General features: G+C 41.4%; 1 protein-coding gene across 1 annotated transcript; it reads left to right on the top strand.

Moving 5' to 3' along the window:
* Positions 1 to 22: 22 nt before the first annotated feature.
* Positions 23 to 27,133, top strand: spen (spen family transcriptional repressor; the record flags this gene model as incomplete). Its single annotated transcript, XM_080031811.1, has 15 exons — positions 23 to 105; positions 2,615 to 2,935; positions 13,580 to 14,194; positions 16,114 to 16,271; positions 16,432 to 16,632; positions 16,719 to 16,870; positions 16,994 to 17,119; positions 17,287 to 17,400; positions 17,486 to 17,599; positions 17,703 to 17,803; positions 17,901 to 25,734; positions 25,862 to 26,206; positions 26,316 to 26,510; positions 26,717 to 26,875; positions 27,002 to 27,133. The coding sequence occupies 15 exons, from the start codon at positions 23 to 25 to the stop codon at positions 27,131 to 27,133; spliced, it is 10,650 nt and encodes a 3,549-aa protein (XP_079887937.1).
* Between the last annotated feature and the right edge of the window lie 837 nt (positions 27,134 to 27,970).

The following is a 27,970-nucleotide window of genomic DNA, read 5'->3' as shown; positions in this document are numbered from 1 at the left end:
TAGGGGACCAGGAGCACACAGTATGGTCCGGGAAACCAGACATTTATGGGTGGGAAATTTACCCGAAAATGTACGAGAAGAGAAAATCATTGAGCACTTCAAGCGGTGAGTAGAAACCCCTAATGAACGGTGTTGTGTGTGCGACTGTGTGCGTGTGTTCGTAGTGTAACGACGAGTGCATGGCCAGCATCTCTCTGTGTTGTGTCATTTTAGTGAAGTCGGGATGAAGCAGGAGGTTCCCCTGTAGCAAAGTCCCGTTTGGCAACTGTGCTGTCAGCTCTGCATAGGCAACAACACCGTGCTGCATTTCAACTGACATAAAAGAGAACACGGCTAGCACGCTTCAACCCAGCAGCTAGCGGACATATGGTTTTGCCATTTTGTCACGGTTACAAACTTGCAGGCTAGGTGATAACTTTACTTGCCATTTAATGTTGTGTTGCTGAGCATTCTCACCAGGTATCAGGTTGACTTTTAAGAGACCTACCATTTCACCTGGAGACCGTAAAGAAATCAAACATGTTCTGTAACGTAGACGCTTACAGCATTGCTGTCCAGTGTAAACAAACTTCTGCCTACCTGGCGAGCGGCTAGCATTGAACAAGCCATGTATTTCTCAGTCTGCATCTTTGGCACACAGTCTGAAGTCTATTGCCGTATTTTTTTTTCTGGTGCCTGAGCAAATTAGGGACCCGGGCTTTCACTTGACTTTCTGTGAGTTCGTCAGTTCACTGCCTCCTACGGGACTTGTGCAATAAGTTTGGATAATTAGCACGCTATATAGCCTACTTATCTATCAGAGTGCGCTGTTGCAAGAATCACATCTAGCATACTAAATCTAACACAAGTCAGTGAAAACTAAAAGGTGACGCGACATCACGCCGCCATCCACGCTGCAACAGTAGTGTTGCAAGCTGCCGGTGATTGAACAAGGTGCTCTGTGTTAACTGATATGCAACATTGTAACGTTTTAGCAGGCTACGGTTGTTTACTTTGTGTGTGTATGAACACAGAAATGGCCATTTTTGCTCAATTATGACCGCGGTGCTTCCCCCAGCTGCTGACTCGCATAGCCTCCAGCGTTATTTGATTTCAGGAAAATCGAACACATCGATATATTAATTATGATATTCTAATTGCGCTCAATTTGAGCTTTTTGTTTGGGCTATCGGAGCAGATCAACCCTTGCACCATGTATGGGCTTTTAGCCCTTTGTTGTCTTTCTCTGACGAAGAAAAAATGTAAATAGCCTGTGATGTTGCGTGTGTGTGTGTGTGTGTGGATCTCACGGCTGTCTGCGCGCTCTCTTCTCGGCTGTCAAGGAAATAGCAGCCCGCCTCTCTGTCCATATGTGCTGGAGAGCAGACTGCTGAAAAATACCATAGTCTTCCTATACTAGCAGCGTTGCCCGCTTTTCTGTGCAGACGCAATATCGGACGAAAGCGGCCAAATGACCCAACATAAATTATAGCCTACATGTATTTTTAACAAAATTGTAACCGAAAGACTCGTCTGTCCCACAGTAGGATATAGCCTCAACATACGACTGCGTAAAACTATAAAAACGTATTGTAGGCTATCAATGTGCAGCTTCGCACTCACTCTCTTGTTATTTACCTTAGACTGATGCAGTGAGCGAACTGCACTTATGGTCGTGTCTGATTCGTGCAGAACGTATAATAATGGGTAACCTATGCCGTTTTATTACATGCTATGGTGTGCGAAACGTTATTTTAGGGGGATGGTGCCTGGCTGTATGTTATTGCAATAGCGGAGGAGAAAGTGTCTCGGCGAGTCGTTCTTAGCATTCTGCCTCAGCCCCAGCGTTAACCCAGAGGTAGTCACAGTATGCAGGTGCATGACAGCAGCCCAATGTGTGATAGAAGTCATTGAAGATGGGGGACGGCAGAATGAGTAAGCAGTGTGAACAGCTTTTCTAAAATGGCGTCGGAGGCTGTTCGATGTTGGGAACTGGCATGCCAATAAATTTATGGGCACCCTACTGTCTCTGTCGGACAGCTAAAATGCACTCCCGAAAGATTCATGGGGGGGGGGGGGGACTCAACGCATAATGATGATAGCAGGCTTTGAAGGCTAATCCCAGGCTGGGATGTAAATATTTCTTTTTTATAGACTACCCATCAGTCAATTTAACCATAATATAACGATGTATTTACGGATTTAATTACAAGAAAATCTATTGAATGCATACCCTCATATACATCCATCCTTTTTTTGAATGGGGGTTGTTATGCACCAAAAGGTCTTTGCCTGTTGTGAAACAGGTGGTAGCCTATAGAATATATTCATTATTAAATCACATTACATATCTAATCAGGATGCAAATCAGAAAATGTCATGTCTGACATTTCCTCCTAAAATGCTTATGTTAGAAAACATATGCATTTATTAAATGAACTGGGCTACTGTGTCCTCGTAGGAAATTACCCCAGAAGATAAGTAAATAACTCCAAGCCCTTTACAGACATCATAAGGGAAATGCCATTATTTTAACGAAGAATCCATATTGAACACCCTTTTTATAAAAATTGATTCAACATAATTGGCTTCAGATCCCAGTGATAACCTTGTTTTTCCATTGTTTTCTCCTCAGCTATGGACGTGTGGAGAGTGTCAAGGTGCTGCCTAAGCGGGGTTCAGAAGGTGGAGTCGCAGCCTTTGTGGATTTTGTGGACATTAAAAGTGCTCAGAAGGCTCACAACGCTATCAACAAGATGGGGGACAGAGACCTGCGCACTGATTACAATGAACCAGGCACAATTCCGAGTGCTGCAAGGGGGCTGGACGATAGTCTGCCCTTAGGCTCTCGTGCCCGGGATGTATCAGGGTTCACAAGAGCGGCAGGGGGGGCCGTGTATGGGCCCCCCACGTCGCTCCACAGCAGAGAGGGACGCTATGAACGCAGACTAGACGGGTAAGTGGACAACGTTTCTCTGAAGGCAGGGGGAACCGTGCTTTCTGGTAAAACACCTTACCTCCAGGCATCTTCCCACCATCTATTCATTTACTTGTTTTGGGGGGAGAGAGGAGAGAAAAAAAAAGTTACCTTATAGGAAACCCCTCTAAAGTCCTCAGAGTGTGGCCATCGCTCCTGGATTCATATTCACAGGTAGAAAGATATTCTAGAAGTGAGAGCATGTTTGTACACAAGTGTATCTATTGCTTAAATGAATAGTCAATAGTAGCTTATATCTCTGTGAGGTGGATTTATCATTTCCGGGAAATGCTGGGGCAAAGATTGGATATCCTAAAATTTCTCAGGATTATTGGAGATTGCTGGAGAGAGAAAGGGAGAAAGAGAGAGGGAGAGAGAGAGTGGTCCAGCGGCCATCCCTTGGATTCCCCTAATCTGGAGCTACGTGCCCTGCTCGGTGGATTAAAGTCACCCTTTTTTCCTCATGTAACCAAACAAAGAGCACACATTATAGGTCTAAGACACCATTGTTTCGGATAAGTCTAATTTGGTTTCAGTAAATCATGCACGCCTCATGAAGGTGTTCTTTTCTCTCGTGGTCTGGAGTAACGTGGATAACCTACACAGGATATTTGTTCCCCTCTATTGGATTAACACTGGCCAGACACCTTAAGGATATGCTATCATGCTAAAGGTATGGGTTGCTTTCTTGGTTCTTTTTTTTTTTCGTTTTTGTTTTATTTGGGATTTGATCTTAAATTAGGCCATTACACTTTGATTGCTGGGAGACCTCTACTTGTGATCCAACTCAGTACAGATATCAAGAACAAGTGAGCAAATGACCTTTTTTTTCCCTACCTTATTTTTTGTGGAGATTATTTTTTTTAAACTTTTTAATGACTCAGACTCGCAGAATGAAATGACGAACAACATGGACTATATTTGGATTGTACAATTAAAAGAAGAATGCTGGATGCTTGGGACTGGAAAAGTTGCTGGTGGAGATACACCTACCTCATGTCTGTGGATTACCTGCTCCTTACCTGAATGTGGAACTATAACTAAGCCTTGGATACAATCACATACTGAAGGAGAGAAGTAGGTTGCATCCACCAGCTGCGTTTTTCACTGACTAATCCCCGGTCTGGACTGCATGCAAGCTCTCCTGCTTGGTAAAGGAGATAGACGTCAGACATGAACATCCAGCTACAAAACCGTTATGAAGGGTCTCCATCCTGGGAAATGAATACAGCTACAATGAGCAAGATTCTAGAGACACGCTCCCTCTTCTTGATCTGTCATGACCAGATGTCCATCCCCTTGCTAAAGGAATTTGAAATCTTAACGGCTGTGCACCGAGTGATGGAAATGGAGAGTGCAGGACTTCACCAATGAAGATGCAAGATCTAAATTTTTGATCATTTTCATCATTGTTGTTGGGGAATCAATGTTGCTCTACCTACTGAAGACTCCTGGATATGTATTTATTTCTTTATTTTACTGGACTCGAGTGCAATGCAGACCCTCCCTCGTGGATATTTGGACTTAAATGGTCCTTCTCCATCATACAAAACATCTTAACCGGGATTTGTACAAGGCCAAGATTGTTTCCACCGTTTTTAATTAAAATGGACACTCATCTAAGTGCATGATGTCCCCGGGCCCTGAAGATGAGGATTACATTTTCTAATGAGAACCATTTTTGCTTCAATTTGTCCCCCACTCCACTCAACATTTTTGCCCATTTTTTTTTGCTGCTCACAAAGTTCTGTCTCCCTAGATTGTATTTGGAATTATAGGTCAAGTTACCACTCTCTCAAAAGGTTGGTATGTTCTGCCCTGTGTATTTTAGCTGTCCTCTCTAACCCCCTAGTATGAACCCTTGTCTCTCTCCATTTTTCCCACTAACCGAAGTAGCTGGAACATAGACTTTTATTACTGCCTGTGTGTCTATATGCAGAAATATCTGTGCCTTACCTTGTATTGTTTCCCTTTCTCTTCCCTTTACCTGACCCCATACCCAGCTCCTGCCCTCTCTTATCCTTATGATGAAAAAATCAATATTTAGCTGTTATTCATGAATTGTGGCCAAAGCAAAACATTTCCCTTTTTAATATTCAACACTGTCTTAATTAGTGGTTGACCGATTTTGGCTTTTCAATGACCCATGCAGATATTTAGAGAGCAGGTTGGCCCATGGCTGATATATAATGCCAATATCACCTTGTTGTTGGTAAAATACAACAATTTGAAAATAACAAATGAGAAACAATATTTAACTTAAATTAACATTTATTAAATAAATAAAGTATTTGAAAATAAAACGCTTACATTGTCACACTTGGCCCTCCCTTGTGTTGGCTCTGTAAATTATTGCCATAAGGGACTTCTTTTCTTATTAAAAAAGAAATGGTCACAATTGAGTTAAAATAAAAAAAATAAAAAATTAATTAAAAATTAAATTAAAATAGTGCGTACATTGCCACGCTGCCATTAATCGGTTTGCTATCGTTGACTGTTAAAATACTAATTTAGTAATCATTAACAGAAAACAAATCAAGAATATTGTTTTTATTTCATGATTTAAGTCTGGTCAAGCAAAAATAGCAAACTTTTTTTTTCTCTTCTGTTTGTTTTAAATATGATTCTGAATGACTTATCTTGTGTGATGTTGATGGTTGGACCTCTGGTCGGACAAAACAACATTTTCATTTTCAAAAACGGCGAGAAAGCACATTCTAAACTAAATTATTGATTGGTTAATCAAAAAATCTGCATCAATAATGAAAACGTATCTTAAACTCCACCCCTAGTATCTTTTATTCTTACCTTGGTTTCAGTTTATAAATGTTCCCAGCTTCCGTTTTATTGGAAAAATGCTGAATATGAAAATAGTATAACCTGTCACATGGTGCAGACTCAAAATTTGATTTGTAACATAAACCGTTAAAAATATTTTCTAGCAATTTACTCTTTAGAGAGTTGACCAAAGTCCATGTAGCGTTGGCCCACAAAGCATTATTTGCTGTGAGATGGTAGAAATGTGCCAATGGTGAGAGATTTCGCTTGCCGTTTTTACTGTGGTAACTATGCATTTTTAAATGTCTGGTTGTATTGCACTACCGCAGGCAATGTTGCAGTACGGCTTCATACTGTTGTGGCTCTACAGGATTATCGCTTCAGTTTGATGGATAACCTTGATTTGTTGGGTATTTATAACACTGGATCAACCAAACTCAGACATTCCAAATTTGGTTATTTTGATTCTATTGATTTTCCAGAAAATGTACTATATTAGAGTATTATGTTATTATCCTGACATAAATTGGTTTTAGTCACATGATTCAACCTAAGCTTAGTAGTTTGGGCTATAGCAAGGACAACCGAGCACTCCACAGCTGTACAGTGTTACTGTTAGTTTGCAGGGCAGAAGGATATGAACAAAAAAATAGTATTTATTTAAAAAAAAAAAAAAAAAACCTGAATTAAATTGATATGCATGCATTGACCGCTCCTGACTGAGCCTTCACAAAAAATGAATTTTTACCATGTTCCTGGAATGCATCCTAATAATTAGGCTGTTAATCCTAAATCAGTTGTTGTGCTTAACATGCATCAGGGCAGACTAATAATCAAACAAAGTGAAATTCTGCAAAAGAAAAATCTAACTTAAATATTTTTAAGCTCCATGAATAAGGTAGACAGTCATACTATCTATGGGTGGAACCAGTTTTGTCTAAAGTGAAATTGAAGGCTTTCCATTGGGCCGTGAGCCTGCACCACCAAATTAGCATTTTCGAGAGCATTTAAGGGTCAAGGTAATCCATCAATTTCACAGCAGACAACGCTATGCCATAGATGTTATTCATGAATCCAGCACAGATGATTACATCAAATGAGCTGAAACAGAATTTGCCCCTGACCCGCTGTACTTGGCGTATAGTGCTAGTCTCCTAAACCAATCTATCCTTAACATCCTGGAAACAATGTGCAGGCAGCCTTTTGTTCTTGTGTCCCGTGACAAAAGCCTTTTGTGAAAGACTTAATGAAAGACTTATGACTTTAAACCTATAGCCTACATTTATGTCAATGTTGTACACTGAGGTTTCTGATTTCCTGAGTGGCTATATCATATACAACATAGTATCAAAACCTACCCTGCATATGTATATATATATATATACATATACACTCACTGGCCACTTTATTAGGTACACCTGTTCAATGGCAAATAAAACCAAATAGCTTATCAGCCAATCACATGGCAGCAACTCAATGCATTTAGGCATGTAGACGTGGTCAAGACAATGTGCTGAAGTGAAACCGAGCATCAGAATGGGGAAGAAAGGGGGTTTGAGTGACTTTGAACGTGGCATGGTTGATGGTGCACTGCACGGCAGGATGGATCCATACTTTCATGTTGTTTACGCCAAATTCTGACCCTACCATCTGAATGTTGCAACCTAAATCGAGACTCATTAGACCAGGCATGATTTTTCCAATCTTCTATTGTCCGATTTTGGTGATCCTGTGTGAATTGTAGCCTCGGTTTCCTGTTCTTAGCTGACAGGAGTGGCACCCGGTGGGGTCTTCTGCTGCTGTAGCCCATCTGCTTCAAAGTTGGTCATGTTGTGCGTTCAGAGATGGTATTCTGCGTACCTTGGTTTTAATGAGTGTTTATTAAGTACTGGCCCTGGCCCGTAACTTATTGTTATCCACCATATACTTTTTCTTATTTCTTCCGCCACGTTTTCTAGCTCTATCTCCTCCCACACCGTTGCACTTAGAAACGCAAAAATTTCACAGAATGTCCGTCCCCACTCCACGGGGTGTGCTATTATTCAGTTTTTTGAATTTCCACTAGGGGCGCTGTTATTTTTGGATTTTTTTTTAAAGATATTTTTAAGCTCAGACTGAAAAGGCCACGCCCCGCACACCGTAACCCCGATTCACTTGAAATTTCTCACACAAGTGTACGTTAGGGTGCTCTGAAAAACAGGGTTTTAACCACAACTTTGGTTGTGGTTAAAACAATTGTACTCTATCAACACCAAATTTCTCACGAAGCCTCGGGGACTACGATGTACATTTCCGTAAAATATTAGTAGGATAGCTTGAAAAAGATGGCCGCAATTGACCAAAATGTTTACGCAGGGGCGGGGCTTATTAACAAATTAGCCATAACTCATTGAGCATAGGTCCTATCATCATAAAACTTGCTGGATATGTGCAGAATACATTTGGTAGCATGTCCCTCTAAACTTGTCGAGATTAACCCATAGGGGGCGCCACAAATGCGAAAACCATAATTAAAAAATGCAATGTTTGACAGGCCACGCCCCTTTCCCACTCACTCTGATTGACTTGAAATGTCTTACACATGTACAGCTCATGGTGCTCTACAATAAAGCCTCTTGGAGCATAGGGGTCAGCCATGATTTGTTTTTCTTCCCTAATTTACATGACCTGAAATACAGTCAAGTGACATCTACTTCGTGGATTTCCAACCTATCATCACCAAATTGTGTACACAGCATTAGGGGTTCAACACACGTGTATAAAGTTTTAGCGAGATTGCTCAAAAAACATGGCCGCCCTTAACGAAAACGACTTCGCTAGAGAGGCCATTTTTCTGCAGATTTGCCACGATTGCAACCTTCAATTGGCCACAACTTGGGACTGGAGTTTGGAAAGCGCGCAGCGGCGGTTCGCAGAAGCGTTTGAGCCGGTAGGGGCGCCACCGATGCAGGGCTGGCGGTCGCAGGGGGGCCCGTACTTTTAAAATCTCTGCTGGATTTTCTAGTTTGAGTTACTGTTGCCTTTCTATCATCTCAAACCAGTCTGCCCATCCTCCTCTGACCTCTGACTTCAACAAGGCAATTTATTCCACACAACTGCCGCTCACTGGACATTTTTCCTTTTTCAGATCATTCTCTGTAAACCCTAGAGATGGTTGTTAGTGAAAATCTCAGTAGATCAGCAGTTTCTGAAAAACTCAAACCAGGCCTTCTGGCACCCTCTAGACTTGCCCTTGCAAGCGATGAAAATTTAAATGTTGGCTGTGGAAAGAATTCATTTGGTATAATTGAGTTCTTGAGTCCTCAAGTATGGAAGTAAAAACATTTTGTGAGGTGTAAATGTCAGGTAGGACATTTTAAAAAGCTTATGTTACGGATAATTTATCAAAACATAATTGGGCATCAGTGATGCAGAGGAAGAAGTTTGTGTCATTTATCTTCAGAGAGATGGCAGCAGCCTCCTGTTCGCATCTGGAACCCATGTTACTTTGGTTTGTAAAGCTCAGACTTAGATGCAGGCAGCTCATTTCAGTAATTGGTAGTTATGTTAATCATGGGAATTCACGTCCAGTATGTGGCTCCTCAAATATGTTTTGTGAGTACCAGTTGCCTTTTCAAGTAGTATCAGTTTTCATACGATCCAGAAACAACCGATAGAACTTCACTACTGTGCACATTTTCAAAATGGGAATGCACAAGCATGGTGTAAAATTGTAGAATCGCAAAACAATGCAAAAGCCAACACAATGTGTATTGTGTTGAATAAGGTACTAATTCCAAAGATTTACTTGGTTTAAAAAAATTATAACAATATGCTCTCATTTTCCCTGTCATTAATAAAATACTAAAGCCTGCTGCTAACGCCCTCTGTTATTGGGATGAACAGTTTCACGAGTTGTTGATGCTGCATATGTTTTATTTAATTTCTACTTGATCTCATACAGTTGAATTCAAAAGATCTATTATTGCCCAAATCAATCAAACATCTGTAGTATATACACTGCCTCGCCAAAGAAAAAGCCAAACACTGTAACATTTTGTTGGACCACCTTTAGCTTTTGATTACAGCACACATTTGCTGTGGCTTCAATTTGATAAGATTTTTCTGGCACATAATGTTGCTGAATTTAGACCACCTGACCAACTGAAGCATCCCCAGATCATATTGTACACTGCTTGCTCAAGAGTCTAACCTTCATGCTCCCTTGCCAATTGAAGCCCTTTTTTCAAATTTGCCCCACTGATAAGTGGTTATCTTAAGGCTGCGCATCTGTTAGTCCCACTTCCTTGAGCCCTCTTTGCATTGTGCATTTGGAAATGCTTGTACTTTCCCTATTTAACAGAAAACGTGAGTTCTACTGTTGTCTGATTTGTTTTCTGACCACATTTCTTCCTTGACGGTTATGGTTCACCACTATCTTTCCAGGTTTTAATAATGAGTTGGTCAGTTCTCAACCCAATTTTAGTAGTTTCAGCAATATATAATATAGTTGTTTAATTAGCTTGATACAGACGCAATAATTTGACCCTTCTGAAACTGAGACACATCTTTTCCAAGACCACAGGATATGTATTTGAACATGGTTGTTTAAAAATAAGAAGCTATTCACTGCATCAGTAAGGGTTAAATAACTTGTTGGCAACTGAAATCTAATGGAAGGCCCTTATCTATTTGCTTAGTTTTTGCCAGGCAGTGAAGATGCCTTTACCAGTTCTCAGCAAATTTACAAATTTGTAAATCCTATCTAGAGAGTTGGTTTGACTTTATCTCATATTTGATATTATAAGCTTAATTTCATCCTAGGATCAGAGTATATCATTTTGTTTAAACTAGGGATCTACCGATCTAGTTATGTGACACTTTAACACCCAATGGACAGCTGTTTCCGCCATCTTTGTTTTTATTGGATATATGACCGTGGACAGGAAATATTGGGAATGGGAGAAGAAGTTGGTGAGGGTCTAAAAAGGTTCCAGGACCAGGAACTAGGGACTCAAACCAAAGATGTAGGCCTAACAGTTCAATGATTCAGTCTTTAGAACACTTGTCTAACAGGATGCAGGGGTTTCCTCAACCCATGGACTGTATATCAACCACATCAGTTCCTGAGTTCAATACATTGAAGATTTCCATTTAGAAAGCATTTGATTTCTATGATTATATAGGCATATGTGTATATAGTATCATATACATTTTAGTCCAATATACAAATCACATAGCAAAAACAACTGGATGTTTGAAATTGTTTATCTAAATTTATTTAGTAGCTTCATGTGGATATTAAGAAGTAAATACTACACATTTGTATAATAATTTAACAATGGTACTATGACATTTTTCACAATTTTGAAAGTTGAGGCCTGTTGGTCTTTGACATTGGGCTATGTCCTAAGTCTCAATGTTTTTCATTACCCATGTTTGAACGGGAAAAAGAATAAAACATGGTCTCCTATTTAAAGAACCAATATAATGAGGGTTAGTAACTGTAGATATATCAAACCATATTCCTCCCTGTGTTGGAACATCATGGCTAATTTGCTGATTATAATTTGATCTGAATTCAAACAGTGGTAATTGCTCTCCTGTCCCGCTCATTATGGGGAGTTGGGTAATACAACTGCTGTAATGACAAAGCAGTCGTATTACCAAATTTCATTCTGATTGCTTTATTCAGTAATATGTTCTGTTTCAGAATGTTCTTACCACTTTTTCTAATGTGCATCTTCTTAAAAGCTGCTTTTAAGACCTTGTGGGAGAACAAGTGGTGTCAAATTGTGTAACATTCTAAACCAAAGGCTTGTCATAAGTCATCTACAAAAATTCTTTAATATAGCCTTTCAGATAAATGATTAAACACCTCCAAAAATTGGCTTTTGTTTATAGTGCTAGTGTAAGCCCATACAAACTTGACAGTCTTAAGACAGGAATTTCTCCATGTAATTCCTTTTTATAAGTCATTCTTGTGCAAGTACTTTAAATCTTGCAATTACACTTTGATATACGATGCTAGATTATCTCCTATTGAACACTGAATGCAAACTGAAGGTTTTTGCTAAGCAATTCTCCTGCATGTCCTATGTTGATTTGACTTTGATCTTAGGGCTGTCACAATCTCAAGTCTTACAATTGTCAGTCTCAAATCGATCGAAATGACGTCAGAATCTCGTCTTTTGAAATTTAGATCAGTTACCTTCGTCACGCACGCCAAGAGAGGAATTAAACACACCATCATGTTAGAGCCGGTGAATGTTACCTCATACATGCAGCTGCAGCCAGAAATACACCGTTCCAACTGCTGAAACGTCCATCACTTGTGTCAAAGTATTTTACATTCCTCATTAGTTCCTGCAAGCTATGCACTTGTGGCATACAGGCCCAAAATGCATTCAACATCTATTCACAATTGCATGTCCCCTGGTGGCAAACATGGATTTGCAGACTCATCCGGTGTTGTGTGTATTCAGCACCTTGCCGTGAAAAAGTGGTTTCATTGATTCTAAAAAACAAAGGTCCGCGCCAGTCTTGTAGCCGATTCTATGTAGAGCAGTGTTTCCTTCACCTCTCCTAGAGGACCACTTCTCCCGCCCACTTCATTAGTTTAGAACAAGTTGATGATTTGAATCAGCTGTGTTGGAGAAGGATGACTGTCTATGACTTCTGTTCATTTGTATAAATCGTGTTTCCAAATGACTGGTGAAACAAGTAATTGTTACATTTATATTGTAAAACGTATTTAAATTTGACAATAAGGCCTTAAGGCGTGAGAGAATATGCAAATTCACGACTATTATCATTGCAATCACACTAAATTGGTACTGACCACATGTTTGCGAAAGTTGCACGAGCCTCTGGCGAAATTTGGACCAACATTCGGCGGGAGTTTGTATAGATGTCGCCTGTTTTTTGGGGGCGAGCATCGCCAGACGTTTGTTCGATGTTCGCCCAACAATCGCCAACCCCTTGCAAAGTTGTCTCACATTTCTCTCACATTCTGACCCATGGAAACTAAATTGCAAAGGGTTAAAGACGGGTTTGAGACACCGTACGATTATTTTGAGAGTACATTTGTCGCGCACATCTTTGTGGTAAATTGCAAATATTTAATTGTGGAGATTATATCACTCGTGACACCATGTAGACCATATTTTGAAATAAGAATCTTTTTTTTTTAAATAAATTATCATGGCATAAAACCAATGATTCTTGACTAGACTAAAAGGCACAGCAATATGTGTTACAAAAATTATAATACAACATTTTTATTTGCGATAATTTGGAGAATCGTGACACCCCTATTCAATAATGTGTGTTGAATATTGCCAAAGGGTATACAACAGAAGAAGTTATGTCATAGGTTATACAACAGTAGTTATGTATCTCTTTGATGATTGAACTAGAAAACTATTGAATGAAAACACATCAGAGTTCAAAGAACAGACGTTTTAAAAAAAATTCTTAAAAGCTTTAGTGTGAAAGGCTGTTACCTGACACGGCGCTTTTGTTTAAGAAATAAACGGTTTGGTGATCGCAAGAAGATCCCATATATTTAATCTAAAATTCGTAAATTTTGTCAGACAGAACAAGTAAGACCAGATGCTCAGTTGTCTCATCATTCAAATCACCTTGTAGTTCACTTTGTTGGCAGGATAATAATTTCTCTTTTTAGATGCTTAAAAAACGACCCTTCCCAAAACACTTAAGAGCCCCGCCTTCCCATGTGTCTAATTAAGGAAAACTCACTAGACGCCTGATAATTGTTTGTCTACTGTTTGATGCTAGCACCTTTCTTCCACGTTTTTCGGTGAAACTGTAATGTGATGTTGTTCTCTCTTCCTGTTTTTTTAGGACCGCTGAAAGTCGGGATCGGACGTACGATCACAGTGCCTACGGACATCACGAGCGTCCCGGTAGCAGTTTCGAACGGCAGCGGCACTATGAAACAGACTATTATCGGGAAGCAAGAGATAGGACTCTAAGCACAGCTGGGAGCGGGTCTGGTACCTCCAGTGGAAGTGGTACAACTGTGTCGCCAGGAGTTGTTGGAACTATCGTTAGCACGGTTACTAGCAACACAGGTACAGGTGGATCAGCAGGGGCCACGGCGGGAGGAAGCGGGGGATCTACATCCAGTGCAGTGGGCTTCTACCGCTCCCACAGCACGAGCCCTTGTCGCTTTGAGACAACAGAGCCTCGCTATGAGTCTCGTCCCAGGGAACCCTTTACTTTGGCCAGTGTGGTTCACAGGGAACTTTACCGGGAGGACAGAGGTCGGCGCGGGGAGCGCTCGTACCGTCAGAGTCGAAGCCGCTCTCCACACTCAACACATTCGCCAAATCCCTCTCCTCAGAGACTGGCCAGTCAGGCTACCCTTCCTCCACGCTCCCACAGTGGCTCCGGCTCTCGCAGCCGCTCCTCCAGTTCAGACTCAGTCAGCAGTACTAGCAGCAGTACAAGTGGCAGGTGAGTGAAGCTGATCTGGCTGAAAATATTCCTATCCTTGTACATGTCCATTGTTGACCTTTTTGTGCATCCTAGTCACAAGTGCGGAACAGAGTAAATCGTATTTGATGAAAGAAATCTGCACAATAATGCTAAAAACCAATTGAGAAGATAAATAATGGCATTAATCCATTATTATCTTCTGCTTACCTGACTTTATTTTTTGACAAAGCTAAAATAGCATTAATATTTTCTTCTTTTTAAATGCATAACACAAGATGTAAATGTGTAAACCTATTAGATACTATTAGGTGTGAACATTTCTCCATTTTCCATTTTTGTATGATCAGTAATGAATAAAAAAAAAGACAAATGGTTTTTTTAGGGTTATTTGCTAAGCAGTTGATTGCGGGCAGACATCAACGACTGGAAAATGACCTTTGTTGCCTGTAACTGCTGTCCTGACAATATGTTGGTGCTGCAAAGATTTTATCTGGATTGATTTATTACCACCAATGTTTATACCTTGGATTAAGTTGAAGTCCACTTGGCTTCCTGCAAAATGTAAGCTTCTCTCCAGTACACCATGATAGGTTCACCAGATGTTTTCATACAACAGCCATGATAAATACTTTAATTGCTCTTGTGTTATTAAGATGTTTTCCTGCTATGCTCTGGTTCGGTATGAATTCTGCTGTTATAACCACGTCTTGTCATCACAAACTGGTTGTCAATTTTGGTATGCCAGTAAATCTGGTCTAAGCTCTGTTTTGAATATGACCTGCTAACTAAGCTGTTTTTGTGCATTGCTGCATGTGTTGTGATGATACTTCCATCCAAGTTCTTGTAAGAGCCTCTGATTAGTTGGTTTGTGTTTTTATGTCATTGTACAAGGAATGCATCAATAACAAATCGTTAGGATAATACATTTCTAGTAAGGTCTGCAGTTTTAAAAAAACATGAGGATGTCGGTGGGATTTACTCCACTCCTCTCTCCAGTTGTTTCATTTTTTGGTTAACTGCATCACCTTTGGACACAAAGTCCAAAGCTTTGAACAGTATGTAGCGACACATGTGGTTTGAAGAGGTAGTGCTATGGGGGGATTTCAGGAGACGGCTGGTGTATTTTTCTCACTGCCTACCTCTATGTATGGGTAATGTCTCCCCCCCTCCGTGAGATCCAGTTGGAACTGGAAATTTCTGGCCATTTCTGGCTGCATGCCCACTCCCACAGGCCAGGCTCCGTCAGCAGCACTTCCGGGAGAGTCTGAGCACAGGAGGAGAAAGTGAGAAGGAAGCAAACAGAAAAAGACCTAGAAAGCTGAGACAGGCATGGGAATAGCTTGAGAAAAAAACGGTGCATGAGGCATCCATGAATTTGTCACTGATATGCAAATGTATCTTTTAATGTCCATAACAAGACAGGTTTTTGTCCTTTTCAGTTGAGACATTGTGGTTATTAAAAAGGAGAGACACACAAGTAGTGTATTGCATTAAATGTGCTTTTATTTTTTATCCATTTAATATTACATTTGCTGAAATAAGATTGCCTGTTGCCAATGCATAATCTAAGCCTCCCTCCCTCCCTCCCTCCTGTGAGCCATTAATTCACAATTTGACTGCTATACTTGATTATGAATTTAATTACAGCTTTTAGCATTTATTATCCAATACATCAATGATTTCTCAGATGAGGAGCATGTAGCATTGTAGAGCTTCCAAATGATACAACTCCTGAATCACAAATTATATATTTTCAATGTATTATTTTATTCAGGTAAAGGTATTTATATTATAAAGTATTTTTAGGCAGGCAGTGGCCACAACCAGTTAGTTACACAAACAAGCAATTTGTTTTATTGTAGATCTTTAATGATAGTTAGAGATACAACTGTAAGGCTTGCATCAACATCTAAGTCTATGTTCCTTTTTTGCCACAGTGATTCTAGCAGTAGTTCCAGTGATGACTCCCCGGCACGTTCAGTGCAGTCTGCTGCTGTTCCTGCACCCTCAGCACTTCCTTTATCCTCCCTTGACAATGATGAACCACGCAAAAGCTTTGGCATCAAGGTCCAAAATCTTCCTGTGCGCTCTACAGGTTAGTTATAAAGTGCATCTGCATTATGTAAGCACATAGACATTGTTATGCAGAAATAGTGGGGCATTTTGTTTCCAAATCATTACCAATAGTTCATTCAATAACATATTCATTTATATTTCTATGACATACTTTATGAAAAAAATTCTGTCTACTACAGATACGAGCCTGAAGGATGGTTTGTTCCATGAGTTTAAGAAACATGGAAAGGTCACATCTGTACAAATCCATGGCGCTTCAGAGGATCGCTATGGACTTGTCTTTTTTCGCCAGCAAGAGGACCAAGAGAAAGCACTTGGAGCATCAAAGGGAAAGCTTTTTTTTGGCATGCAAATTGAGGTCACAGCTTGGAATGGCCCTGGTAAGAACAGATCTTTAACTGTATTGCTGCAAAAATCATGAATATTGGCAAACCGCACAAGGTTCCAATGAGCACTTATTTTTCAGAGACAGAAAGTGAGAACGAATTTCGGCCCCTGGATGAGAGGATTGACGAGTTTCATCCAAAGGCTACAAGGACATTATTTATTGGAAACCTGGAGAAAACCACAGCTTACCATGACCTGCTCAACATCTTTCAACGCTTTGGAGAAATAGTGGTAGGTTAAAGTTTTTGGTTTAGAAATATGCAATGGTGACCTGTATGCAATGGTGACCGTGCTGTACCGATTGAGATGATCATGCTTACTGACAGCATGGTTCTATTTTAATTATCCCCAAAGGATATTGACATAAAGAAGGTGAATGGAGCCCCGCAGTATGCCTTTCTACAATACTGCGACATCGCCAGTGTCTGTAAAGCCATAAAAAAGATGGATGGCGAGTACCTTGGTAACAATAGATTAAAGGTGAAAAAGATCTTGTTAATTGAATTTTAAATCTTGCACCATTACCACATTCTTGTCCTACACAACTATACTTGGTATGGTTTATTTGCATCATTTGTATTTGCAAATCGTTTTTTGGATGTTGGATAAAATAATTGCAGTCTGACATTTAATCCATCCTTTTTCAGCTGGGTTTTGGAAAGAGTATGCCTACGACGTGTGTTTGGTTGGATGGATTAGCATCAAACACAACTGAACAGTTTCTTACTCGTCATTTCTGCCGCTATGGACACGTTGTCAAGGTAAGTCTGTTTATTTTCTCCCTCAAAGCTGCCCATTGTTTACTTTCTGGCACCATGGGACTCTAGCTTCCTCTGTCTTCCGCAGGTTGTATTTGACAGAATGAAAGGAATGGCCCTTATCCTGTACAACAACATTGAATATGCACAAGCTGCAGTCAAAGACACAAAGGGGTGGAAGATAGGGGGCAGTAAAATCAAGGTAAGTGAAACAAAACTTTACTGTGTAAATCTGATCTATGATATAGTGCGTTTTCAATGGCTGGCGGGCTCTACAAATTAAAATGTCTTCTTTTTTTCCTCAGGTGGATTTTGCCAATCAGGAAAGTCAGATGGCTTTCTATCGTTCAATGCAGGCATCTGGCCAGGACATTCGAGACTTTTATGAATTACTCACTGAAAGAAGGTTTGTATAGTTTGTGTAAGGAATAATAATTTGATGCCATAGCATGCCACAGTATGATGAAATGATAACTTTCCCCTTTGTATTGTTTTCATTACAGGGATGATCGACGAACTCAATATGAGTTTCCAGCAGAAAGACAATATTTTGAAAATGTACGAACACCAGGAACATATTCTGAAGATCCACGTCGTAAATACCCCACCAGAAGTCGGGAGTTCTACACTGAATGGGACCCATATCAGGGAGATTACTACGATCCACAATACTTTGAAGATCCCCGGGAATATCGTGAATTCAGAGCAGACCCTTATGAGCAGGACATTCGCAAATACAGCTATTTGCAACGTGAACGTGAACGAGAAAGGGAACGCTTTGAAACAGATCGTGGACGTGATCATGGGAGGAGGACCATCGAGCGCAGCCAAAGCCCATCTCACATAGCCTCTCGTCGTCCTTCTAGCCCTACTGCATCTTCTTTGCTTTCTGAAAGGATCCCAAGTGATTCCGATCGCCGCATTTGTTGCCAATCTTCTGAACGAAGTGGTAGCTGCAGTTCCATCTCCCCACCTAGATTTGAAAAACTTGAAAAGGCACGAATTGAGAGGTATAATATAACTGACAAACTTGAGAAGGATCGTGTCTTTGAAGTTGAAAGAGGGAATTTGGTGGAAAAGGAGAAGCGGGCTGGACGTAAAGATCGAGGAGACAAGGACAAAAGTGAGAAACAGAGACTCAAGAAGCTGAAAGTTGCATCACCTATTATCCAAGCATGTGAGACGGAACTTGAAACTGAAAGAGATGTAAGCCCTGAGTCTGCCCTGCGAAATAAAAACATAAACATTTCAAAGGAAGGCTCGAGCAAGGGAAGGTTAGATCTCCTGCCTTGTGTTGTGCAGTTAACACGTGTTAAAGAAAAAGAAGGAAAATTAATTGGTCATTCTGTCCAGGAAAAAACGATACAGAGGGGTGGGAGCGACAGTCCTAGATTAGCATCACCTTCAGCCGACCAGCGGAGTCCACTATTCCGCACAGAATCATCAAAAATCGATACCTCTAAACATGGAAAGGTGCCCAGAGACAAAACTATGCACAGTTTAGTGGAGGTTATTGACAAGGAGGCTAAAATAAAATCCAAAAAACATGGGAAATCTGAACTAGGATTTGACACTGCTATTTCTGTGGATATTGAACGTTTAGCTGCAAGGAAAAGGCGTTTTGAAGACTGTGGGAAAACTGAAAGACAGAAGAGAACTAATGAGGAGGATCTTGTTAGACCTGGTCTTCACAAAATATGGAACAATGCTAAGGAGACAGATTTGGATAAGAACCATTTAACAAAAGGGACACATAAAAAGGAGCACCACAAGGATAAATGTGTACGAATGGTTTCAGTGAACAGTCCTAAAGATGTACAGGACTTTGAAAGCTATTCCGTAGGGCTTTCTCTGGAGAGGCAATTACGGTTAGGGGAGCTGCCTGAAGATTCAACAGATCAGTTAGTTTCACCCTACCTTAAAATAGATTCAGAAGTCTCAAAAAGTGAAAACGTCTCAAGTCTCACAAAGTTGGCAGAAGGCAGCCTTGATTTGGATGAATTAAAAGTACAGCAGAGACAGGTTTTGTCTGAAAACGAACAAGGGGGGGAGAAATGCAGAGATTCAGACGACGGAGATGAACAATTTGTTCACATTGTCCAAAATAATGTATCCTCGAAACAAATCGAACAGAATCGATGGCTCCGACCAAATCTTGGTGATCCTAACAAGTTAGTCAAGTTTGAAAACCTAGCAACTATTGAGACTTCTGACTTTGATAAGGATTATATCCTGCATGATGTTGAAAAAACAATTCAGGATGTAGCTAATGATGACTTCTCTTCATCTAAACGAAAGAAATTAGAGAATTTTGACTTTGAAATAATCACTGCAAAAAGGGAGCAGAACTTTGCAAGTTCCCAAAAGTTGAATGAAGACATTTATCAGAGTATCACGTCCTCAATAGGACATGGTCACTTTTCTGCAAATGAGGAAGATGAAACTGCCCATTTTTCTTTGTCAGTTATAAACAAGCAAAGAAAATCTCCAACAACAGGTGATACATTTTCGCACGCAGAATCATTCAAAAACAGTTTGGGCCTGACAACCACACATTGTCAGGCTTCTGACACTGAGGTCCCAAAGCTCAAGAACAACTTGCTTAACTGTGATGAGGAGTTGATGCAACATTGGGAAAGGAGAATTAAGTCTGATGCACTTAGAATGGAAATGACTTTCCCAAGTGATATTTCAACTCATGAAAGCAATCGCAAACGACTTGACCAGGATTTGGAACCTGGAGAAGTGCAGTCTGATTCAGATGATGATGTAGAAAATAAACAAATCTCTCCTAAGTCCAACAGTTCCTTGTCTTACATTCTCAGGGAACGGGATGAGAGGATGACCGACCTGAAGCTTTCAGGCTCTTTGGAAAAGAATAAGTTTTATTCTTTTGCATTAGATAAAACTATTACTCCAGACACAAAAGCACTCCTTGAAAGAGCCAAAACACTGTATTCCTCCAGGGAAGATAATTGGTCATTTCTGCCCTCTCGCTTTCCCACCTCCCACAGCTGTTCAGATAAGGACAAGGTGGAGCTAGCACCTCGACCTATTCCTTCTTGGTATATGAAAAAGAAAAAGATTCGTACTGGTTCTGATGCAAAGCTGCATGATAAAAAGGAGGAACTTAAGCCACAGGACCAAGAGCGCCAGGACCTGTTTGCCTCTCGCTTCCTCCACAGTTCGATCTTTGAACAGGATTCCCGCCGTTTGCAGCATCTTGAACGTAAAGACCAAGATTTAGAAGCTGGATGTGGTAAGCCTTTTGCTAAGCCAGGTGTTACTGTGGCAAAGCCTGAATCTGGAATAGGGGACATTGTAAAAGAGCCTATAGTACTTTTCCATAGTCGTTTTTTGGAACTTCAACAACAGAAGGAGAAAGACCATCTCCCACATGATACTGAGAATGATTCCATAGAGGTGGAGATTAATAGAAATGAAGTGCAGCATTGTGATGATGTGGTATGTGATAAGGAATTTGAGCCAGTACTGAAGCTTGATGACAAATCAGCCAGTCCCTCAATAACCTTGTCACTTTCACCATTTGTTCCTTCCCCGAAAGAATTGTCTTCACCAGAAAAGAAAGATCATTTAATTCAACCCTCTGATCAACCTGTGTCATCTGTCAAAGAGGAAACATTAGAGACAGTTCTTGAAGTATTCCCATCCCATTCTCTTCCTATGGAGGATTTTAAACCACTTGCTCCTAAGCTAACCATTACCCCTCCACGTGTTGTTCTGGAGAAAGAAAATGAAATTGAAACAAAGGTGGAGTTAACAGAACCCAAAGCTAAAATTGGAAATAAATTGGCAGTGGAACATAATTCTCTTGTGGAAGATAAGCCTCCCACTCCTGGTGCTTCCCTCGGTGGTTTTGAGAGAGAGACTACAGAATTCACTTACTCTGACTATCCAAGGATTGAAGAAAGAAATGAAATTACTAAAACAGAACCTAAATTAGAAAGTGAGGAAACGAAACATTTTGAGGAATCTCAGAAAAGTGAGACTGATAGTGAGGTGTGTATGCCAGAGCTGGAGCCCGAAATAAAACCATTACCAAACCGCAGACAACCTAAGAGTAAAAGGGCAAAACCAATGTCAGTACTACGCACTTCACAACCTTCACAAATTGTTACCATTGAGAAACCTGCAACACGAAAGAGTGAACGGATTGACAAAGAGAAACTCAAAAGGGCATCATCTCCTCGTGCAGAAGTACCCAAAATAACATTTGAGTGTAAAACCACTTCAAAGTCACCAATTCATGCATCAGATTCTGAGCAAAACCTTGAGTCAAGTTTGATTCATGGCAGAACACGCCGCAGGAATGTAAGGTCAGTCTACGCCACACTACACGAAGACGACCAAGCTGGTAAAGAGGTGGTTGAGTCACCACGCTCCATGCGCAAACGTGGTGCTGATAAAGAACCAATACAACAAGATGTTCAAATTCCATCTGGCAATACAAGGCGAGGACGCCCACCCAAAAGAGGTGTCAAACGAAGTGAGGATGTATCACCAGTTAAGGGAGATCAGCAGAAAACAATAGAGGATGCAGACGTCAAAGAGTCCTCAACTACTGTAGAGTTTGTGAACGCCTCTGAGGGATGGCGTTCACCCCGAACCCAGAAAGTGCAACAAACACAACTCTTATCCTCTGCTCCAGTTAACAAGAAAGGCGGAGGAATTGACAAACAGCCTGGGAACACTACAGTGCTAGCTGAACAGGCCGATGTCGCTAGTCCTGATGAGTCGGAGATTAAGCCTATAGCTGATTCCGAACTGTTTGGAAAGTTATCAGAAAATGTGGAAAATGCAAACTCACCTGTCCACAAAAAAGAAAAAGACTGTGATTGTGGTGGAAAGAAATCTACTGATTTGGACATTGAAATGGTAGACAGTAGCTGCTCTGAGAGAAGACAACAGCATGAAAAGAGTGTTAAACTGAAAACAGCCAGACTGAAAAAAATGACCAAGCAGGTCATTGAAGATAAATCACACAACTTAAAAAATCTTGAGATCCGAGTTTGTGTTGATGACGTAAAGGGTTTGATTCGTTCAGAAGATGATGAGTCAATTGAAGCTCCTACTATTCCAAAAGCCAAGACAGTAGTACAAGAGAATAATGAAACGAAGATCATAGGCTTCCCAAAAGAATCAGAAGAACCTGGTGCACTGGAAAAGGAAGACACCTTATCAGAACCGGAACTCCCTGCTGATCCAGCTGCAGCTCTCTTAGCACGGCAGATGGAACTTGAGCAGGCAGTTGAGAATATTGCTAAACTCACAGTTGAGCAACCTACCCGACCATATAAGGAACCACCTTCAGAGCAACCTGCCATACTGCCTCCAGTCATAGTGGAGCCAGAAAGTGAGGTTGAGGAGGTGGAGGAGAAGCAAGCTAATCCTGCAAGCGAAACTGAACTTGCGGCTGCTATTGATTCCATTACGGCTGAAGAAGGAGATGCAGATGGCTTTACAGCTCCTCCTACTTACACAGCTCTCATACCTGCTCCTGAATCCTTGATATCCCCCCCCTCTAATGAGATTATGGAACCTGAAACACAAATGGTGATCAACAATGTTCTTGCGGCGGACTCGGATGAAGGTACGCTGACTCCCAGCCCAAAGCGGATAATGGCAGAGTCTAAGACAGCTGAGGATACCCATCGACTTGAAACCCCCAAGAAAACGGGTAAAGTTAGAGCCAAAAGCCCCAGAAAGTCAAAGAGTCGTAAAGGCGCAGCTATCAAAAAATGGGATACTGCAGAAGAGTTTACACAACCAGAGTCCTCCCCAGTCAAGTTGCCAGAGTCGATCCCAGAAGATCCAGAAACCATTCATTCAAAAGCAGTTACTGTTACAGCTGGGGCAACTGCAGCAGCCTCTGTCGTCACTGCCGTTGCAACTTGTAGGCGTGATGTTACAAGTGCTATAACTGTAGACACGCCCAAAGAGGCGGAACAGCCTGAAGTTGAACAGCCTGTACCCAAAGAATCTGCCTTTCATTCAGGCACAAGCAACATATCCAGTTCTAAAAAGCATCCCCAAGCTGAGCCTTCTAGTCTTAATCTTCCACATGCTACTGCCCACTCACAACATGTATCCCAGATAAGTGTGCCCCTGGTGCGGCCTGCCAAAATGCCTCTTTCGCCAGACTGGCTTACAAGAAATGAAGAAAGTAGGATATATGTTGCTCCTTCCTGTCACATTAAAGTGGTAACTCCTGCACCAACATCAACTACACTCGGAACCCCTTCACCAAATCCCCCAATGCCTCCTGACACCAAGGCCTCGGATATTGATTCTAGTTCCAGTACCCTAAGAAAAATCTTAATGGAACCTAAATATGTGTCTGCTTCAAACAGCAATTCTATACCAACAACTAAGGTGACTTCTGCACTGTCAGATTCTTCACGGATGTCAGAGAATGAAAATCCCTCTAATACAATGGTTTCAAGGCAGTCACATCCTGAAGAGAGACCACCTTCATCCACCCAGCCTATACACCACAAACCTTTTCCACTGACAGAATCCCAACAGAACTGTGGAGAGAAGACCCAGCATACAGTTATTTCTCCAGCTACCTCAGTAATAAGTCGTATTCCAATGCCCTATGATACGGAGGAAACTCCACGAATTTCACTGAGCAACCGAAGCATTGGACTATCTATTCCCAAGCAAAAAATCAGATCAAATTCTAATGAGAATAATCGCTACCAGGGCATGGATATGGCAGAAGATGGTACTAGGGGGCGTACTGCTGTTGCTACCACTCCATACAATACAGCCTCCAGTCCTGGCCTAAGGGTCAATACATCAGAGGGTGTTGTTGTTCTGAGTTATTCGGGTCAGAAAACAGAAGGACCTCACAGGATGAGAGCCAAAATTAGTCAAATTCCTCAAGCCAGTGTTGGTGATATAGAGTTTCAGCAATCTGTGTCCAAATCTTCTATAAAACAAGACTCACTCATCACATCATCCCATTCCCCTACCCCAAAAGTTGCCCCAACTACGACAGCTTATGGGCACACAGGGGTTCTTTTGGCAGGACAGTCCTATAACTCTCAACCTGTCATTTCCAGTACCAAGCAGGAGATTCTTCGATTTGACAAATCTGAAGCTCCGTATCACATAGCCTCTCAGGGTGGTGTGGTAAAGATGTACCAACAACCAGTTAGTTCTCCTCAAGTCTTGATGTACAACCAAGCTGTGATACAACAGCAGCATGGCAAGAGAGGACAGGGGACAGAATCTTTACAAAAAAAGATGGACATTGGAAAAGTTGTTCAGCACTCTAACCTCAGCCCGGTGATGAGTCCACACCACCCATCACTAGCTGGAACCCGAATGAGTCCCAGCCCAGGCATCCCAACTGATCGGTCAGCTCTACACCTAAAGCAAGAACCCCAGTCCCCACGAACAGCTGTTAACTCCCCTTTACCTTTTGTAAAAACCTGTCCACAAAGCAGTTCTCCTAGAGGAACGTCTGTCGTTCTGGGTCATGGCATGCCACCAATGCCTACATATCATTCTAGCATGCATCACCCACACTCAGAACAGTCCTCCGTCATAATGCAACCTCACAGTGTCACTCAGTCAATGGCTCACGAACGCAGGATGAACACCCCACCAATGACTGGGATTAACTATGGAAGGCGAGCAGACACCCTGTCTTCTCCCCACACGGGGCCTCCACAGCGCTCAAACACGCCCCAGCCAAATGCCATCCGAGATATGGTACTGCAGTCTCACGTCTCAAGCCCACAAGGGACATTATCAGGTGGTGGCAGCAATGTAAATGAAGAAGACCCCAGACAATTTAATCAAGCCCTTAGCAGACCTTCTGTGCCTAAACACCAATCGGATGTAATAAGGATTCACAGTGATCACAGAGGGCTCCACCCTAGCATACGCATGGACCAGTACAGAGACATGCACCAGCGCATGCTCATGCACCAGCAACTGGGTGAGCAGAATACTGTAGATGCCAGACAGTCACGTATCTCAGAGACAGGAACCACGTCTTTGAGCAACATCTCTGGGCATTCAAAAAGTCCTATGGTGGGGAAGAGCATTGAACTTTCTGCAAAAGAATCTCTCAAACCACTAGAAGGAAAGTTAATACACCCACCCTCCAACGAAAGTAGAATCAGAGTCCATGCATCTAGTCCTGTCGTGATGTCTCCTCACCATCATGGAGTTCAGCTGATGCATCCAGGAGGTACGGGCTCCTATCCAGTATATCGGGACATGTTGGGCTTCCCATCCCAGTTTCAAGGACACCCTTCATCGGGACACAACCTGACTAACCAAGGCATTACATCTCCACAGGTAAGTTTGTATTATGTCATTATTGACTTTGAGCAAATATTTCATTCTTTTTTAGATGTATGCATAATAGTTTTTGTTCCAGTTATGGATGATTGCTCTATTGATGGGTATGTATTTTCTTTATCAGGTCCCTCCGGAACCTGAGATGTGTCACAGGGGTAAAATATCTCAGTCACATGGGGGAGGAAGTGATTCCAAGCCTGAGAGTTCCCATCTTCGCAATGCTACCTCTACGGACCTCTCACACATTTCCCGAATACCAGGGGATAGAGTCTCACCCTCATACCAGTCTCCCATAACGTCCCCTATAGGTTTTACTCACAAGCCAGATCTAACTCTACAGAAAGGCCCACCAGCCTTCCTGCCAACACCTCCGCCAGCATTCACCCCATCAAATTCATTGCAGCCACGGCCTGAAGCTAAGCTGGGACATTCAGGACATCGTTCCATCGACATGGTGCAGCTTTTGACGGTAGGAAAACATATCGACCAGCAATGTCATCATACTTGAATACTTTTTCAAGACAATTCTAAAGAGGACAATATGATTAAAAACATATTTCTGTTTTTTTTATGTACAGAAATATCCTATTGTATGGCAAGGCCTGTTGGCACTAAAGAACGACCAGGCTGCTGTCCAGCTGCACTTTGTTTCTGGCAACACAATGATGTCCCAGCGCTCCTTGCCACCACCAGAGGGAGGTGCTCTTCTCCGTATTGTCCAGAGGATGAGGCTCGAGGCTTCACAGTTGGACAGTGTGGCACGCAGAATGATGGTGAGCATTTTGCCTTTACTACCTCATGATTACCCAACTTAAGGAACCTCATGTTCTTTAATTTGGGTGAACCAATTTAATGAGATATTCATTTCAAATGGAGACTTGATTGCAAATTCAAAATTAATGCATTTTTATCAGTTCTAGTGTTGTGCTTTTTTTGGTTTACATTTCTGGTAAATACCTCCATTTCTCATTCATGGCAGGTGGAGAATGACTATTGCTTGCTACTGGCTCTACCCTGTGGTCGAGACCAAGAAGATGTCCATGGTCAAACCCAAGCCTTGACAAGTGGCTTCATAACTTACCTGCAAGCCAAACAGGCAGCTGGCATCATCAATGTGCCAAATCCTGGCTCTAATCAGGTCTGTGATCCTTAAAACTTTTACTGTTCTTCTTTTTCTCTTTAAATTCTACCTTTTCTATACAGTGAAATATCATCAAGATTTAATTCCCTGTCCGATCATGTTTTTTTTACATTTTATTCACAGCCAGCTTATGTGGTGCAGATTTTCCCACCTTGTGAATTCTCTGAGAGCCACCTTTCGCGCCTGGCCCCGGACCTTCTTAACAGCATCTCCAGCATTTCCCCCCACCTCATGATTGTCATTGCCTCTGTATAAAGACTTCCATTTTTCATGATCAAAGCCAACACCAGCTCTTTTGGACTCGTCCAGTTTTGTAAACTGGAATTGCCTCATATTTGATTTTTATTTATTTTTTTAAGTTTTAGCATGCACTCACCTTTTTCTCCTTCACTTCACCAAGTCCTTAAGTCACTCAATTAAATTGAATTCCAAAAACTCTACCTTCACAGAGAGGATCTGAAGCGTCTAACAGGGATTTTTGGTGACCATTTTCAATTCCTTATTTAATTTTTGCCATTTTTGGAGGTGTTGTGCAGCCTTCTCTAATTCATAAAGCTATGGATTAAGACCTTCTTATGGGATTTGTTTTTACCTTCATAAGAGTGATTGTGAGGAGTTTTTTTTTTTTTGTAAAGACAAACTACGTGAGAATTCATTGCACTATGTTAAGGAAAAATTGTGAACTCTGTACAGATTTGAGTATAAAGTGATACATGTGGAATTACTCTCATGATCAGCCATGCTTTTGCGGGATAAAGGAAAATCATTGCCTGGAAAATGATCAAGAATCATTTCAGCCTGATCAATCAAACTGCTTCGGCTCCTTCACCATCAGCTAACTTCTACGTCATTTCCGGACTCGACTCTATATCCTGGAGTGTTCCCTGCCCCTGGAACTCGTAAGGGGACATTTAGAGTCGTGAAGTTTACACTCAATGCCTCAACAGGGAACTATGTTAAGAATATTGAATTTGTCTTTTTGCATCTTCTTTGAGCCTAAGGCTATTGGGGACAATTGTGAAACTGTAAATAATATGAATATTTGAAGACTGAAGCAATGTGGAGAGACCAAGTGAATTATTTCAAAAGACA

Source organism: Ammodytes marinus (genome assembly GCF_949987685.1).
Source record: "Ammodytes marinus genome assembly, chromosome: 7".
In the NCBI taxonomy this organism is placed as follows: domain Eukaryota; kingdom Metazoa; phylum Chordata; class Actinopteri; order Uranoscopiformes; family Ammodytidae; genus Ammodytes; species Ammodytes marinus.
Note: the sequence above shows the minus strand (reverse complement) of the source record. Positions and strands in the feature narration are given on the sequence as shown.